Source organism: Brachyhypopomus gauderio, chromosome 1, assembly GCF_052324685.1.
Source record: "Brachyhypopomus gauderio isolate BG-103 chromosome 1, BGAUD_0.2, whole genome shotgun sequence".
Taxonomy (NCBI): domain Eukaryota; kingdom Metazoa; phylum Chordata; class Actinopteri; order Gymnotiformes; family Hypopomidae; genus Brachyhypopomus; species Brachyhypopomus gauderio.
In genome coordinates this window covers 54,243,543-54,258,697 of record NC_135211.1, presented here as the reverse complement: position 1 = coordinate 54,258,697, position 15,155 = coordinate 54,243,543, and the positions used below count along the sequence as shown (strand labels likewise).

Genomic DNA, 15,155 nt, shown 5'->3' with positions numbered 1-15,155 from the left:
AGAAAAAATGCTACTTAGACATATGAACTTATGTAAATTATATATTGCAAAAGTATTATGAAACTAGTAATACTGACAATTATCATTCATTATATAAAGATCAAGAATTAATTCAGCTGAATTTCTGTGACATTACATGTGTACCGTATACTTCCTGTGTGTGGGGCGCTGGACTAATGGGTGTCTATGTAGGTCTTTAAACTTTTGGCAATGTCACGGTTACAGCTCCGGACCCTTCCCTGTGGGCGTGCCGCTACATTGTCTGCGTGTCGTTATGTCCATGTTTGTACTTCCGTGGGTGTGGGTCGTCTGTGAGAGTGTTTGTGGTATCACCTGTGCCTTGTCTCGAGGTCACGTGGGTCTGTATAATTCACCTATTTAATGTGCGTTCGCGCAGTGTCTTGTGCTCGTCTTTGTCTAAAGTTCATGCCTGTGCAAGCCTCCGCGTTTGCGTGCTTGCACCGTCTGTGCTGGGCTTTGCGTGTCTGTGTCTAATAAACGTTGTATGTTCATCGCAAGACGCTCGTCGTGTCTCCTCCTTCCTCCAGCATGCCAGCGTCACAGGCAAGCATGTGATCTGGAGAAGCTCTTTAATTGGTTGCCTTAAAGTTTGCTGCAGGACAGAGAGCTGCGCCCCAGACACACCTACTTTTATCAGTAGTCTATCAGTATAGTTAATTATTGATCCTGGAATATTCTTTTAAGGTTTTGACTGTAATCGGTGAAGTCTAGACCCTATAGAGGTGTGTGTGTGTGTGTGTGTGTGTGTGTGTGTGTGTGTGTGTGTGTGTGTGTGAGGGACAGACAGTCCAGTTATCAAGACGCATGTGTGTGTGAGAGGCAGTGCTGTTATCTAGATGCATGTGTGAGAGAGAGAGACTTTTTTCTAGGTGCTTGTGTGTCTGTGAGACAGTCTTGTTATCTACAGACAGATAGTCCTGTTATCTGTGTGTGTGTGTGTGTGTGTGTGTGTGTGTGTGTGTGTGTGTGAAAGACAGGCCTGCTATGTAGGTGGTTGTGTGTGTGTGTGTGAGAGAGAGAGAGACAGTCCTGTTATAAGATAAGATAATCCTTAATTGATCCCGCAATGAGGAAATTTGCAAATTATATAGTTGTGTGTGTGTGTGTGTGTGTGTGTGTGTGTGTGTGTGTGTGTGCGTGCGTGCGTGCGTGCGTGTGTGTTTTAGGGTGGATCATGCAGGGAAGATCAGACTCAAACCAGGACTAAGAAAATGTAAGCAGCAGTTATGTAGTTAATGCGCACGCACACACACATATACACACACAGAGTATTTGTGTGGGCTCCTCTAATGTCCCTTCTTGTGTGCAGATGCGTGTGAGCTCACACTGGACCAAAACACAGCACACACATGTCTCTCTCTGTCTGAGGGGAACAGAAAGGTGACGTGTGTGGAAAAGCAGCAGAAGTATCCTGATCATCCAGAGAGATTTAATGGCTGGAAGCAGGTGATGTGTAGAGAGAGTCTGACTGGACGCTGTTACTGGGAGGTTGAGTTGAGTGGAGCTGCTGGTATAGCAGTGACATATAAAGGAATCAGCAGGAAAGGACGCAGTGATGACTGTGTGTTTGGATACAATAAAAAGTCCTGGATGCTGCTCTGTTCTAATAACAGTTACTCTGTCTATCACAATAAGAACCGCACTGACATCTCTGCCCCCTCCAGCTCCAACAGAGTAGGAGTGTATCTGGACTGGCCAGCCGGCACTCTGTCCTTCTACAGTACCTCCTCTCACACACACACACACTTACACACATTCAACTCCACATTCACTGAGCCCCTCTATGCAGGGTTTAGGGTTTGGCGTTCTGACTACTCAGTGTGTGTGTGTGAGCTAGAATAACCTCCTGTGTACTAGAGCAACACCTGAGTCTCCATGGAAACACACACTCCTCTACACACACAACTGTAGAACAAAACCTCTCTCTCTCTCTCTCTCTCTCTCTCTCTCTCACTCACCTTTTTCTTGCCTCAACAATTTGTCTTCTCTGCATTTCTAGCTTTAGAGGTAAATAAAGTCCTGTGATTACATACAAAGTAGTTAACCGTGCAGTGTAGAACCTGCTTCTACATTTTACTGTTTTATCCAGTATTCTCCATTTATGCAGAAATTTCCCTGCAGTTCCGGTATGTGTCCAGTAAATGGTAGCATACAACCACATATTGATATACAGCAGAGGTCACTAACAGGCAGACCGCGGTCCGGATCCGGACCCGAACGCAGTCCTGTCCGGACCCAATCTCATTCCTGATAAACTGGATACGAACCCAAATGCCATCCCATCCGGACCCAGAATAAATTGTTAAAAATATTTCTTAATTTTGACGGGAGAATTAATTTTAAACCGGAGCATATATTTCAGCGCAATTGGAAAAACACTCCGTCACGAGTGTTACGTTCGCCACCCCCCCCCCCACCCCCCCCCCCCAAATTTGGCCCGCGGAACAATATAGTTGATTACCCCTGATATACAGTATCATAACTGGGCAAAGTAAAGGATTTTGTGTGTGATTTTGCTGGTTAATATAAAGTGTTTTATGTTTTGGTGTGATGTACACTTGCTTAATTCTGTCCATTAAAGAGAAAGACTGAAATTTACTCCAGTCCTATGGAGTGAGATTACTATCTTTAATACAAGAGAGCAAAGATGAGGTTCAGTTGAGCAAGTAAGACACACTGAGCAAAACAACCGAGTAAAACCAGTGACAGTGAGAGCAGAGAAACAAGAATCACAGAGTTAACTGTGTTTGCTTCACTGTTTTCAGCACACGTTTGTTTTTTGCTTGATTCTCTGTTTTCAGTGCACTTTTCAGTTTTTTGCTCACTTCTAAAACTCTACCACACAGACATTTTATTTGAATTTTAACGTCATTTGGACATTAATGTCAAGCTAAAGAACACTGATAAACATTTGAACCACTTTGTGCTTGCAAAGCAAAATCTGAAAACAGTTGTAAAAGTACTTGGCCTCCTCCAGCACAGCATCATTCAGTCTGAACCCACTCACTGGAGCTCCACGCACCACATCAAAAAAATCAAAATCAAATCAAAATCAAATCAAATCAGATTTATTGTCACATCACCAGAGTACAGGTACCCCGGTGAGTGAAAAACTTGTGTGCAAGTTCCACAATTTGCAGCAACAATATTACAAAAGATGTATAAATTACAAACAATTTAAACTAGTGTATGTACATATAAAGCTTGTAAGAGGTGCTTGTAATCCCAGTGAGTATGATGCTGTATTGATGTCAGAGCAAGGTATGGAGTGAGTATGGGAGCGCAGGGGTGGAGTATTGTCTCGGGTTGGTATTATTAAGTCCAATAGTCCAGCAGTGCAGAGGTGCAGTGTGAAATAAAGTGCTTTGGTGCTCATGCATGTAATGGAGGGTGTGGGTTGGTCAGAGCCGAGATTACTGGCTGTTCAGGAGCCTGGTGGCATGGGGGAAGAAGCTGTCTCTGAGCCCACTGGTTCTGGCTTTAAAGCTTCTGAGCCTCCTACCACTCGGCAGCTGAGAGAACATACAGTGGCTAGGATGGGAGGGGTCCTGCTAGGATGGGAGGAGTCCTGCTAGGATGGGAGGGGTCCTGCTAGGATGGGAGGGGTCCTGCTAGGATGGGAGGAGTCCTGCTAGGATGGGAGGGGTCCAGCTAGGATGGGAGGGGTCCTGCTAGGATGGGAGGGGTCCTGCTAGGATGGGAGGAGTCCTGCTAGGATGGGAGGAGTCCTGCTAGGATGGGAGGAGTCCTGCTAGGATGGGAGGGGTCCTTCATGATCCTTCTGGACTTCCTCAGGCAGCGGCTGGTGTATAAGTCCAGCAGGTTAGGGAGCTGAACCCCGGTGATGGACTGTGCTGTTCGTACTACTCTCTGCAGAGATTTCCTCTCAAGAGCAGTGCAGTTCCCGTACCAGGTGGTAATGCTGCCAGTCAGAATGCTTTCCACAGTGCAGGTGTAGAAGGTCTTGAGGATGCTGGGGTTCAGACCAAACCTCCTCAGTCTTCTGAGGAAGTAGAGGCGCTGGTGGGTCTTCTTCAGTATCTGTGTGGTGTGCACTGTCCATGTCAGGTCCTCGCTGATGTTAACACCCAGAAACTTAAAGCTGCTGACCCTTTCTACCACAGTTCCATTGATGTGGATCTCTGGGTGTACTCTCTCCCGCCTCCTGTAGTCCACGATGAGCTCCTTGGTCTTACTGACGTTTAGAGAGAGGTTATTCTCCCGGCACCAGTCTTCCAGGATTTTTACCTCCTCCCTGTAGGCCGATTCATCATTATTGGAGATCAGGCCCACAACCGTTGTGTCGTCAGCAAACTTTATGATGGCATTGGAGCTGTGTCTAGCAGTGCAGTGGTGGGTGTACAGAGAGTACAGGAGCGGGCTGAGCACACAACCCTGGGGGACTCCGATGTTGAGGGTCAGAGAGGAAGATGTGATACTGCCCATCCTTACCACCTGCCGTCGGTCCGTCAGGAAGTTCAGGATCCAGCAGCACAGTGTGCTGTTCAGACCCAGATCCCGGAGTTTGCTGTCGAGCTTCGAAGGAACGATGGTGTTGAATGCTGAACTGTAGTCTACAAACAGCATTCTCACATACGTGTCCTTCTTGTCCAGGTGGGAGAGGACAGTGTGCAGCGTCAGCGCGATTGCATCATCAGTGGATCTATTCCTCCTATACGCAAATTGCAGAGGGTCCAGGGTGGCAGGCAGTGAGGAACAGATTATGTCTTTGACCAGCGTCTCAAAGCATCAAGTGGTTTAGCTCGTCCGGTAAATCAGTGCTGTTATTGGGCAGAGTGTGAGAGGCAGATTTATAGTCCGTGATTGTGTTTAGTCCCCGCCATAAACTCAGTGTATTGTTGGTGTTAAACTGTGCTTCCACTTTCTCCCTGTACACCCGTTTAGCTGATCTGATAGATTTACGCAGAGCGTAGTTGGTTTTCTTGTACTCTTGCGTATTTCCAGATGTGAAAGCAGCGCTGCGTGTGCTAAGGGCGGAGCCTCACAGTTCAGCCAGGGCTTCTGATTGGGCAATACGTGGACTTGTCTGCAGGGCACTACGTCATCCACACACTTGCGTATGAAGGCGGAGACTGTGTCTGCATACTCGTCAACGCTGTTCGACAAATCACAGGACATTTCCCAGTCCACATGCTTGAAACGGTCCTGCAGTATAGCGTCTGATTGGTCAGACCAGCGATGATGCAGAGATGCTGGAACAGAAACACTTAACATCTACACTGGTGATTAGGGAACATTTGCTACACCAACTGCTGATCAATGGGACATAATTACCAGTTTGATTGACATGCTGGAACCTGTTGAGGAAGTTCCTCTTGAGATCAACAGTTCAGAGGCTCCATCTCACTGTCTGCTGGAGAACACTGTAAGTAGCTGTCAGGGACTGCCCTCTTGTGGACTTCTCTGCATTTCTAGGGTTTGGGAAAATAAAGTCCTGTGATTGCATGCAGAGTAGTTAACTGTGCAGTGTAGAACCAGCTTCTACATTTTACCGTTTTATCCCAATTTGATTCCGTTTTCCATTTACGATGAAATTTCCGGTAGTTCTAATATTTGTCCACTAGATGGCAGCAGACAACCAAATATTGATATATCATAACTGGGCAAAGTATAGAATTTTGTGTTGAATTTTGCTTGTTAAATTGCAGCTTATGTAAAGAGTTTTATGTACATTTGCTTCTGTTCTTTAAAGAGAAAGACTGAAATGTACCCCAGTCCTGCCATTAAGCAGTGGGTTGAATATAGTACTGAGGAAAGGAAAATGGTAAATATTTTAAAATGTCCAAATAAAGCACAACTATATACAGATATTTGCTATAAAGAGCTGCTTGCTTTTTAAAATGTGATTTGTTGTGCACTTAGTCTGTAGTTGTTTAAATGTACACAACATGTTGCATTATTATAAGTTTAAAAATCAAATGAGGCTGTTGCAGATATTCTCCCACTCTGGTGTTTTGGCGGTTTCCCAAACAAAATATCAAACGTGCTCAAGCCATGTTGTGGTCTTACCTGCATTCTCATATTCATGAGAACGATGGGGAGGACTTTGGTCCACCCAGCTTAGTTTCTGCACATGCCTCACTCAGTTTGTTCTTCAAGTTACTGTTTTCTCTCTCTACAGCCCCCGCGCTTGCTGGTTGGTTGGTGCAGTGCTGCTTCATGTCAATTTATAAAAATGCACCTACTGCTTTCAAGGCCCCACTGATGAAAGGGCTTCTGTTATCACTACATATTTAGCTTGGAATGCCCCAGTGGGTAAAACCTCAACCCACTTTGAAAACAGATCTACAATTACCAAGCAGTATTTCCTCCCTTCACTTGGTGTGAGCTCTACAAAATCTGCAAATGGTCAAACAGATTCTCAGGTGTTGGTTGTGCTGCTTGTTGCATCTGTGTTCCTCTCCCCACATTGTGTTGTGCACATAAGTGGCTCAAGATGGCGGCGCGCATAGACGCCACGGCTCAGAGCTCTCATTCCAAATGACGCTTTTTAGTGTTGTATATAGTTTTACTCTTTTATTTTTGCACTATAAGTTATTTCCTTCAATCTGGTTCGTCCCACATAAGTATCAAATGATTGAACATGTTACGGAATCTAAACAATAACTAGACTCCACCACCATATGAAATTCAGGAGGAGCTGCTCCACACATCAGTTCCTGCATGGATCACAAACCGAAGCAGCAAGCAGCGCAGGTGGAGACGAGACAGGAAGAAAAAGCGGGACAAGCGGACCGGCATCCAGGCTAGGCTAGGCTAGGCTAAGATACTCACCTGACAGACCAGCAGTGCCCAGTCTGTTTGTGGAGAACGCTCAGTCCATCGTCAACAGCAGCTGTGCTTCCTTTTTCACCCAGACTTGGCTGAATTCCAACATCCCAGACGCTGCTATTGAGCTGGCGGGCCGCACTGTTTTCAGAGCAGATCACACAGCTGACTCCGGTAAGGACAAAGGAGGTGGAGTGTGTATCTGTGTGTGTAATGCACGGTGCACGTCTACTAATATTGTACAGACATATTGCTCCCCACATCTGGAATTTATAATATTGAAATACAGACCGATTTATCTGCCGCGAGAGTTTACCGTAGTGTTCCTCACTGCTATTTACATACCACCACATGCTGACGTGGAATTAGCGTTAACGAGTCTGCATGATGCTCTTCACGGGCTGTAAAATGAACATCCAGATGGCGTGTTTATAATAGCAGGGGACTTTAATCACGCCAATCTGAAAACTGTGATGCCAAAACTCCATCAGTTCATTGACTTTGAGACCAGAGGAAGCAACATTTTGGATCAAGTTTGTTACAATATACCAAAGTGTTACAAAGGGACGCCCTCTCCCCAGCTTGGCTGGTCTGACCATATCTGCCTGCTTCTTACTGCATACACACCACTCATTGCAAGAGCGAAGCCCACAGTCCGCAAAAACAAGATTACAAGACTGCTTTGAGGACACAGACTGGGAGAATTTTAAAGGGACTACCACTCACAACAACCACACAGACCTCAACACCTACACTCACACTCACAACAACCACACAGACTTCAACACCTACACTCACACTCACAACAACCACACAGACCTCAACACCTACACTCACACTCACAACAACCACACAGACCTCAACACCTACACTCACAACAACCACACAGACCTCAACACCTACACTCACACTCACAACAACCACACAGACCTCAACACCTACACTCACAACAACCACACAGACCTCAACACCTACACTCACAACAACCACACAGACCTCAACACCTACACTCACACTCACAACAACCACACAGACCTCAACACCTACACTCACACTCACAACAACCACACAGACCTCAACACCTACACTCACACTCACAACAACCACACAGACCTCAACACCTACACCTACACTCACAACAACCACACAGACCTCAACACCTACACTCACACTCAACAACCACACAGACCTCAACACCTACACTCACAACAACCACACAGACCTCAACACCTACACTCACACTCATAACAACCACACAGACCTCAACACCTACACTCACACTCATAACAATCACACAGACCTCAACACCTACACTCACTCACAACAACCACACAGACCTCAACACCTACACTCACAACAACTACACAGACCTCAACACCTACACTTCATCAGTACTGGATTACATCACCTTCTGCCTGGACAGCGTGACCACACAGAAGACAGTACGAACACTTCCCAACCATCAGCCTTGGATGAACGGGACTGTATAACTATAACTATTATAAATATATATATATTATAAATATATATACATATATATATATATATATATATAAATATATATATTATACTAGTATAACCAGATAGCAGAATAGTCTGGGCCGGATCCGGGTTTTCGCTGCCAAATCCGGGCAAAAGTCACATCTGTTTAGCGGATTTGGCCCAGCTCCACACCAGATTTTGGTTATGGTTCTGACTAACATTTCTGATGCTGATCCTCTATACGGCTCCGGGACAGAGTCAGATACCGCATGTGGGTTAGTGCTGTTAGACGGCTCTGGCCCGGAGCCGCGGAGCAGCACAGGACCAGCAGGAATTCAAATTCAAACTGAGGACTGACCAACCGACATTCACCAACCGACATTAGCCTGGTGAGTACACTGCTAGATTTATGGACTTTCCGTATAAAAAGCATTTTACTCAGGTTGTAGCACACACTCCGTTTCAATAGATGGACCAAAACAGAACCAAACATAATAACTAAATACTGGTTTGGTAGCTGTTCTGTGATAAAGATAACTCTTGGAGAAACGTAACGCTAAGCTAACTAGCCGCTAGCTAGCACAGGTTAAAATTGTAGACCTAGGCTAGCTTATCCCGCTAGCTAGCGTAAGCTAGCTTATATCGGATAGAAAAGGTGGTGGGACTTCGTGTACAAATGTATAATATTATAACGTTTGTTAAATACTACTTCAGGACAGTTTGCTGTTGACAACTCTTCTCTTTTATTTTAACGTTAATACAAGTGAACTCACTCAAAGAATAGCTGAATCCTCTCGCTCTCTCTTTCTCTCTCTCTCTCTCCCGCTCTCCACTCACACAACTTAACTTAAAGAATCAGTAACCCAATAATCCCTTAAGGATCATTACAATATACATAAATAAATATTAGTACACGGATGTGTATTGACTTCGTTGACTTTGTATTAGTTTCTTTCACAGTACAGGACGTTTTCGTTGGTTCTGCATAACTTATTACTCTTTTCCCGCTCATTCTTTTCAGACTATCTCTCTGAATCTTGGTGTTGAGAAGTAAGTATCTAGACTATGTAGCTATAGCTAACGTAGCTAACTAACCTAGCTAGCTAGCTAGCTAACATGGCTAATATTACTGTTATCTGTGCTGCTTTTAACTAATTAATGTGTAATCTGCAATACCCTTATATTTATGTCTCCTATATACTTTTTTCGTATGGAATGTTGTTTGCCGTGAGGTAGCACCACTGCTTAAATATTATGAGGTAGCATCACTGCTTAAATATTATGTCAAAAGAAGGGCCCTTCAAATTGTGGTAGTTACGTTTTTTGTTTTTCTTAGTTTGTAACTCCATTTTATCAAGCCAACAGGTTAAACATTGCTTCATTTGTTTTTCAGGTGCTGTACATATGATGACGTATTTTCCGGTTAAGGTAATAAAACTTTTTCCTAAATTTGGTTAAGAACATTTTAAATGAAGAGATCCAAATTACCCGTGTCTGATTCTGCTCTAAGGAGGAGAGCTAGAGTAGATTACCAAATGACAGTTCAAAATCTTGAAGAAGGGATGTGTGTAAATAGACAGACACCTGAAGCCACTGGTGAAAGGGATAGGACCAGTAGGGAAGAGTTCAGACTTCAGGGTATGGCTGAGGAAATCCATGTGCATGCATGTTCACACAGCACAGGTGAATATTCATCTGACAGCATTAGAGATTCTGCAGTCAAAGGTGATGTACACAGCGTCTCAGTAGGTAGTACGTATTGTAATTACTATGATATGACTGAGTCTGATGAGAGCCAGAAAGAAATGTCAGAGACTGAGGAGACTGAAAGTCTAAGACATCGCCTATCAAATTGGGCCTTAACCTATGGTGTGTCTCATATTGCGCTTACTGCCCTTCTGGCCATATTGTGTTTCTACCATCCTGAGCTGCCTAAAGATGCTAGAACCATTCTACGCACCAAGACAAATTACTCTGTAAAGGAGATGTGTAGTGGCCTTTATCATTACTTTGGCATTGTGGCAGCTTTACAAAAGACATTGTATAAGTGGAAGAGCACATTGGCCAATGGTACTTGCTTGAGACTTCAGGTGAACATTGATGGGTTACCCCTGTTTAAGAGCTCAAAAATGCAACTATGGCCAATTTTGGGTCTGTTGGTCACTGTACCTATGAAAGAGCCAGTTGTGATTGGGCTTTTTTCGGGCATTAAGAAACCCAATAGCGTTACATTTTTGGAGGATTTTGTCACTGAACTTGCTGACCTAGAGAAAGGATTTGACTTTGAGGAAAAAAGGTTCACACTAACTCTTGATTCAGTCATATGTGATACACCTGCACGTTCATTCGTAAAAAGCACAAAGTCCTTTAATGGATATCACGGCTGTGACAAGTGCACACAGAATGGTGTGTACATAAATAATCGCATGACGTACCCACTTGTGAATTGTGTAAACAGAACAGACGAGTCATTTTCAATCAGAGCTGATGAAGAGCACCATCAGGGTCCACATCCCTTTACTGGTGTAAATATTGGCATGGTCTCTCAGTTCCCACTAGATTATATGCACCTTGTGTGCTTGGGTGTGGTGAGACGATTGATAAATCTCTGGCTCAAGGGACCACTTTGTGTGCGTCTACCATCCAGACTTGTGGACAGGATCTCTGACAGTCTTCTAAGCTTTCGTGCACACATTCCTGATGAATTTGCTCGCAAACCACGGTCACTGAAGGAGGTTGATAGGTGGAAAGCTACAGAATTTAGGCAGTTTTTGCTCTATACTGGAACTGTAGTATTAAGGGATACTTTGAACCCGGAAGTTTATTCCAATTTTTTGTTGTTATCCACTGCCATTGCCATACTAGTCCTAAACTGTCGGAGAGTCACAACAATTATGCAAGCAGCCTTCTAAATGCATTCGTTACTCATTTTGGTGCTCTGTATAGGAAGGATCAAATTGTTTACAATGTACACGGTTTAGTTCATCTAGCACAGGATGCCAAAAAGTTTGGTAATCTTAACTCAATCTCCTCCTTTCCATTTGAGAATCATTTGCGCAAGATCAAAAGCTTTGTCCGTAAACCCTCATGTCCCCTTGCTCAAATTATTCGAAGACTTTCTGAAGAAGACCAGTGTGATGACAGAGTCGTGAATGTGCCACAGTTTCGAAAGGAACATTCTCGCGGACCCGTCCCACTGTTTCACACAAAGGATTAGGGGCAGGCCACTTTAATCATCTTTTTTTTGTTGTCTTTTTCTATTTTTAATTTAAATTTATTTATTTTAGAAGTACTGTGGTGTGTTGTTCATCGAGGAGAATACTGTAAATGTGATTCCAAGCAAATGGTTTCAAGATGGAGAGTCCTGGTGGCCAAATTATCCAACAGACCAGAGAATTAACAAGGCCATCAAAAACTGTGAAGAGCCTGGTCCTGGATGGAAAAAGTTCACTGCCCGCATCATATGTGAGAAAGGCAAGTTAGTTCTCTCTTTGTGGTCCATGTGCACCTTTTAGGACAGACTTTGTGGATCACTGATCAACTGATCAAATTCATAATATTTTTTTATTCCACTGTAATGTCATTGAAGTGTTTTTGTGTGTTTGTTTGTTCGTGTGTGTTAGCTTGATTGTTTGTGCATTTATTTAATTAAAGCAGATGATCTAACTGATGCAAAAAGAAAAATCAAGCAGTATCTTGACACTGACATTGCTGGTTTACAATCAGAGGATGAGGGCTCACAGAAAAGGAGGAAAATTAAAAAAAAGTATGTACTGTAACTTACTGCAAGTTTAACAGAGGTCTTTGTTTTTTTCCTGTTCACTGATTGTCTTTTTCTGGTTTAGATACTTAAATGAAAGTGACAGTGACAGTGATATGTCTGGTAATGAAGGAAGGACATCTGTCCGAAAGGTTAATTTCAGGCTACCGCATATACCTCAACCTTTCCCACCAACTATTACAGATATTTGTAAGACTTGTTTTTATTCTTTTTATAATGCATCCCTATATAAAATGTTTACTGCTGTGTAATTGCATGCATTTGTATCTGTTTGGTTTTAGCTGCTAAACCCCAGGGACCGATCAATGAAGTAAGCAGGTCTGTTGCTTCCAAGCCCTTTCTATCTCGCATCCCGAATCAGGATCCAGGTAAAATTGCACATAGTTTGTTATGCGAGGGCCAACAACGCTTATTGTTAGTTTTACAAAAGGGGGAATGGAGAGTATCTGGATTATTATCATACAGAGGCACACTGTATTTCCTCTGATTTCTGTCTTTCTTGTTAATGTCAGGCATTATTTATTTACTACATATTCCCTTCTTATTTCTGTTTTCAGGAAATAGTTCACAGATCTGCAGCCAAGGCTATAATACTGAATACTCAAACCCAGAAATGTTTTCTGGTAAGTGTTGTGTCACTCAAAAGAGTTGGGGCCTCATTTAGTAGACGTTGTAGTATTCCAGGTTATGAGCAATGCACACTCATTTAAAATTGTGTTTTATAAAATATGGACTGTACTGACACTGGTACTAATGGTCATACCCCAAACACTTTAGCTTTCCTCTTTTCTGTTTGAGGCAGTTAAACATGATGAGTTTTCTATGTTAATTTTAGGTGCAAATCTGTGCATATTAGTGTCTCTAAATGTATGTCTCCACTTTTAGCTGCCAACCCCCAGGGACAAAACCAAGACAAAAGATTTGCTGATCTTAGCTGGTCTGTTCCTTCCAGGCCCTTTGATCCTTTTGTCCTCAATCATAAGCCAGGTAAAACTGCACATGGTAAAAAAATCACTCACATGATAATGATGTGCTGTCCAGGGAGAGCATTTCTAACAACTAAAAATGTCAACTTGGCAACCTGTATTCAGAGACTTGTCTCTTTTGTATTTCATCTCGGGCTTCTCTCTTTTCTAATATTAGGCATTACTTCTTTTCCTCATTCTCCATATGATGGGAACAATTCACAGATCTGCAACAATGAACATGAAGGAACACAAGTTATTCCAGGTAAGAGCTGGTATACAGCTAGTATACATCTAAATGTTCTTGGGATCTTTCTGTTCGGCATAGGAATCACCAAACACATAGCAACAACTTTGTAACGTCCCACCAGATACCTGAACCATTATAGCAATCAACTAATAATTTTCACATTGGGCACCATAGCAACTACTTGCTAAAATTTTATGAACCACCTTAAGTAAACCCCTCTTCAGCTTGCTACATAGTCACTGGTCAAAATTCTTATAACAAAGGACACTTTGTGTGGCAGGAATATTATACTTCTGAAACCTACTACTATATCGATTTTCACAAACACAGTATACATATAAAGATTTCACATGTATAGATTGGTATCAGACAGTGATTCTAGATGATTCTAGATTCTTCTGTGTGTTATTTTTCCTGTATGCATTTTTTGTTTAGGTGCCAATTCTCAGGACCTTTTTGATGGCAGAAATGCGTCTGCATCCTCCTTGCTTACTTGTCCCAGAGGGATGGGAACAGAAGAGAAATGTGTTTTCAGGCCACAATTCAGAGTTGGACAGCATAGTGGCCCAATCTCTTGCTCAGGTGAACTATTCGTGTTCTCTGGTCATGCTTCACCAAGCCTAAAATGCAGCCATATTCAACTTTAGCTTGTTTTGGGCCCTAAAGCTGAAAGGCATGAACTTTATTTAAACATTGTGGAAATTAGTGTGAAGACTTTTTTCTGGATTTGTATTGTCTTTCAGCTGCAGAATTACACATCCTGCTTCTGCTTGTTAGAGCATGAGTTTTTGTTCAGTGTACTGCTGCAAGTTGCAGATTATTCTGTGCATCGTTTAACAGGGTTTGCCATTTGATCTATAGAAAATGTTGTTTTGTAGGGATTCCACGTTGAAAACAGATGTACCAAATCACATGTTAAATGTTAAAATGTGTTACCAAATTATTAATTGCATGTAAACGTGAATAGTCTAGTAATATGTGCTGGCCTGTCTACTCTCACTTTTTTTTCAACAATTTATTTTTAACTCCTTCCTTTTTCTTTTTGTTGTATTAGCTGTGGTTAATATTCTGTTGTCCAGCACTGCTTTCTCATTAATTTGTGTTTGTGTTTAGGTTCTGTTCGGAAATGTCCAACTTCTGCAGGAGCAACAGACACTGAAATAACTCGGCATGCCATCAGATGGTTCAACTTGTCCTGTGACCGAGGGGGTGGACGGCAAGAACGCAACAAGCAGTGAGAATGTCCTGTGGTGGTGTTTATACACAGTCATACCAGAATATTACACAGATATGTATGTGAGTTTTACAAAAAATAAATTTGGTAAAAAAAAGAATGTTTTATTTATTGTTTATTTGTTTTTATTCAAATTGTGGAAGTGAAAGGACAGAACTATAAATAATACAAATAAAAAATTATTGACTGATTACATTTATTCAGAATTTTTAATGTTTTAAAACTAATTAAATAAATATTGCATTGCATTTCAATTTGGTTGAAAAATATTTAACATTGATATAGTTCATATTTTAAAACATACTAAAATAAACATTACTTTCCATAGTAAGTTTAGTTAAAGTATTGTGTTTGTATTTTAGAATCTAGTATGGAAATTATTTTCTACATATTTTAAAATGTAATTGTGTAAAGTATTGAATTAATAAGTGTAAACTAGTAGGGAAAGCATTATATTATATTTTACTAGAACTAGAAAGGTAAGATAGCTTGATAGCTTTTTCCTGTCTTTTGCCCTTCATATATTGCTGTTTCTTCTGTCAGCAAACCTGATTCAAGTAATTAGTTAATTAAACAGCCGTTTCAGCCATTTACATGCGTGTATTAAAGCAGTGGAACCTCAATAGACTGCAG

General features: G+C 42.2%; 2 protein-coding genes across 8 annotated transcripts in view; both read left to right on the top strand.

The window, feature by feature from the left end:
- LOC143525556 (NACHT, LRR and PYD domains-containing protein 3-like) overlaps window positions 1-7,457 on the top strand; it is a 106,216-nt gene extending 98,759 nt beyond the window's left edge. For 2 of the 3 annotated variants that reach the window (XM_077019655.1, XM_077019696.1), the window contains 2 exons: window positions 1,188-1,234; window positions 1,331-2,619. In XM_077019655.1, the coding sequence (XP_076875770.1) occupies window positions 1,188-1,234; window positions 1,331-1,863 (580 nt within the window). In that variant the 3' untranslated portion in view covers window positions 1,864-2,619. Of the gene's footprint in view, window positions 1-1,187; window positions 1,235-1,330; window positions 2,620-6,899 lie in introns of those variants that run through there. The other variant, XM_077019666.1, reaches the window with a different exon arrangement.
- Window positions 7,458-7,900: 443 nt separating this feature from the next.
- Window positions 7,901-14,551, top strand: LOC143525682 (uncharacterized). Of its 5 annotated transcripts, none has more exons than XM_077019939.1 (12): window positions 7,901-8,681; window positions 9,314-9,342; window positions 9,686-9,720; window positions 11,583-11,766; window positions 11,950-12,058; window positions 12,138-12,262; window positions 12,355-12,441; window positions 12,631-12,696; window positions 12,959-13,060; window positions 13,217-13,303; window positions 13,724-13,870; window positions 14,402-14,551. In XM_077019939.1, the coding sequence occupies exons 3-12, from the start codon at window positions 9,697-9,699 to the stop codon at window positions 14,524-14,526; spliced, it is 1,056 nt and encodes a 351-aa protein (XP_076876054.1). In that variant the 5' UTR covers window positions 7,901-8,681; window positions 9,314-9,342; window positions 9,686-9,696; the 3' UTR covers window positions 14,527-14,551. The 5 variants fall into 5 exon arrangements, with proteins under 5 accessions (XP_076876054.1, XP_076876037.1, XP_076876046.1 ...); XM_077019922.1 differs by having other exon boundaries at window positions 11,580-11,766; XM_077019931.1 differs by having other exon boundaries at window positions 8,261-9,342.
- Window positions 14,552-15,155: the final 604 nt, after the last annotated feature.

Excerpts from the sequence above, each read along its gene's own strand:
- LOC143525682 (XM_077019904.1), top strand. The coding sequence starts at position 9,762 with ATGAAGAGATCCAAATTACCCGTGTCTGATTCTGCTCTAAGGAGGAGA.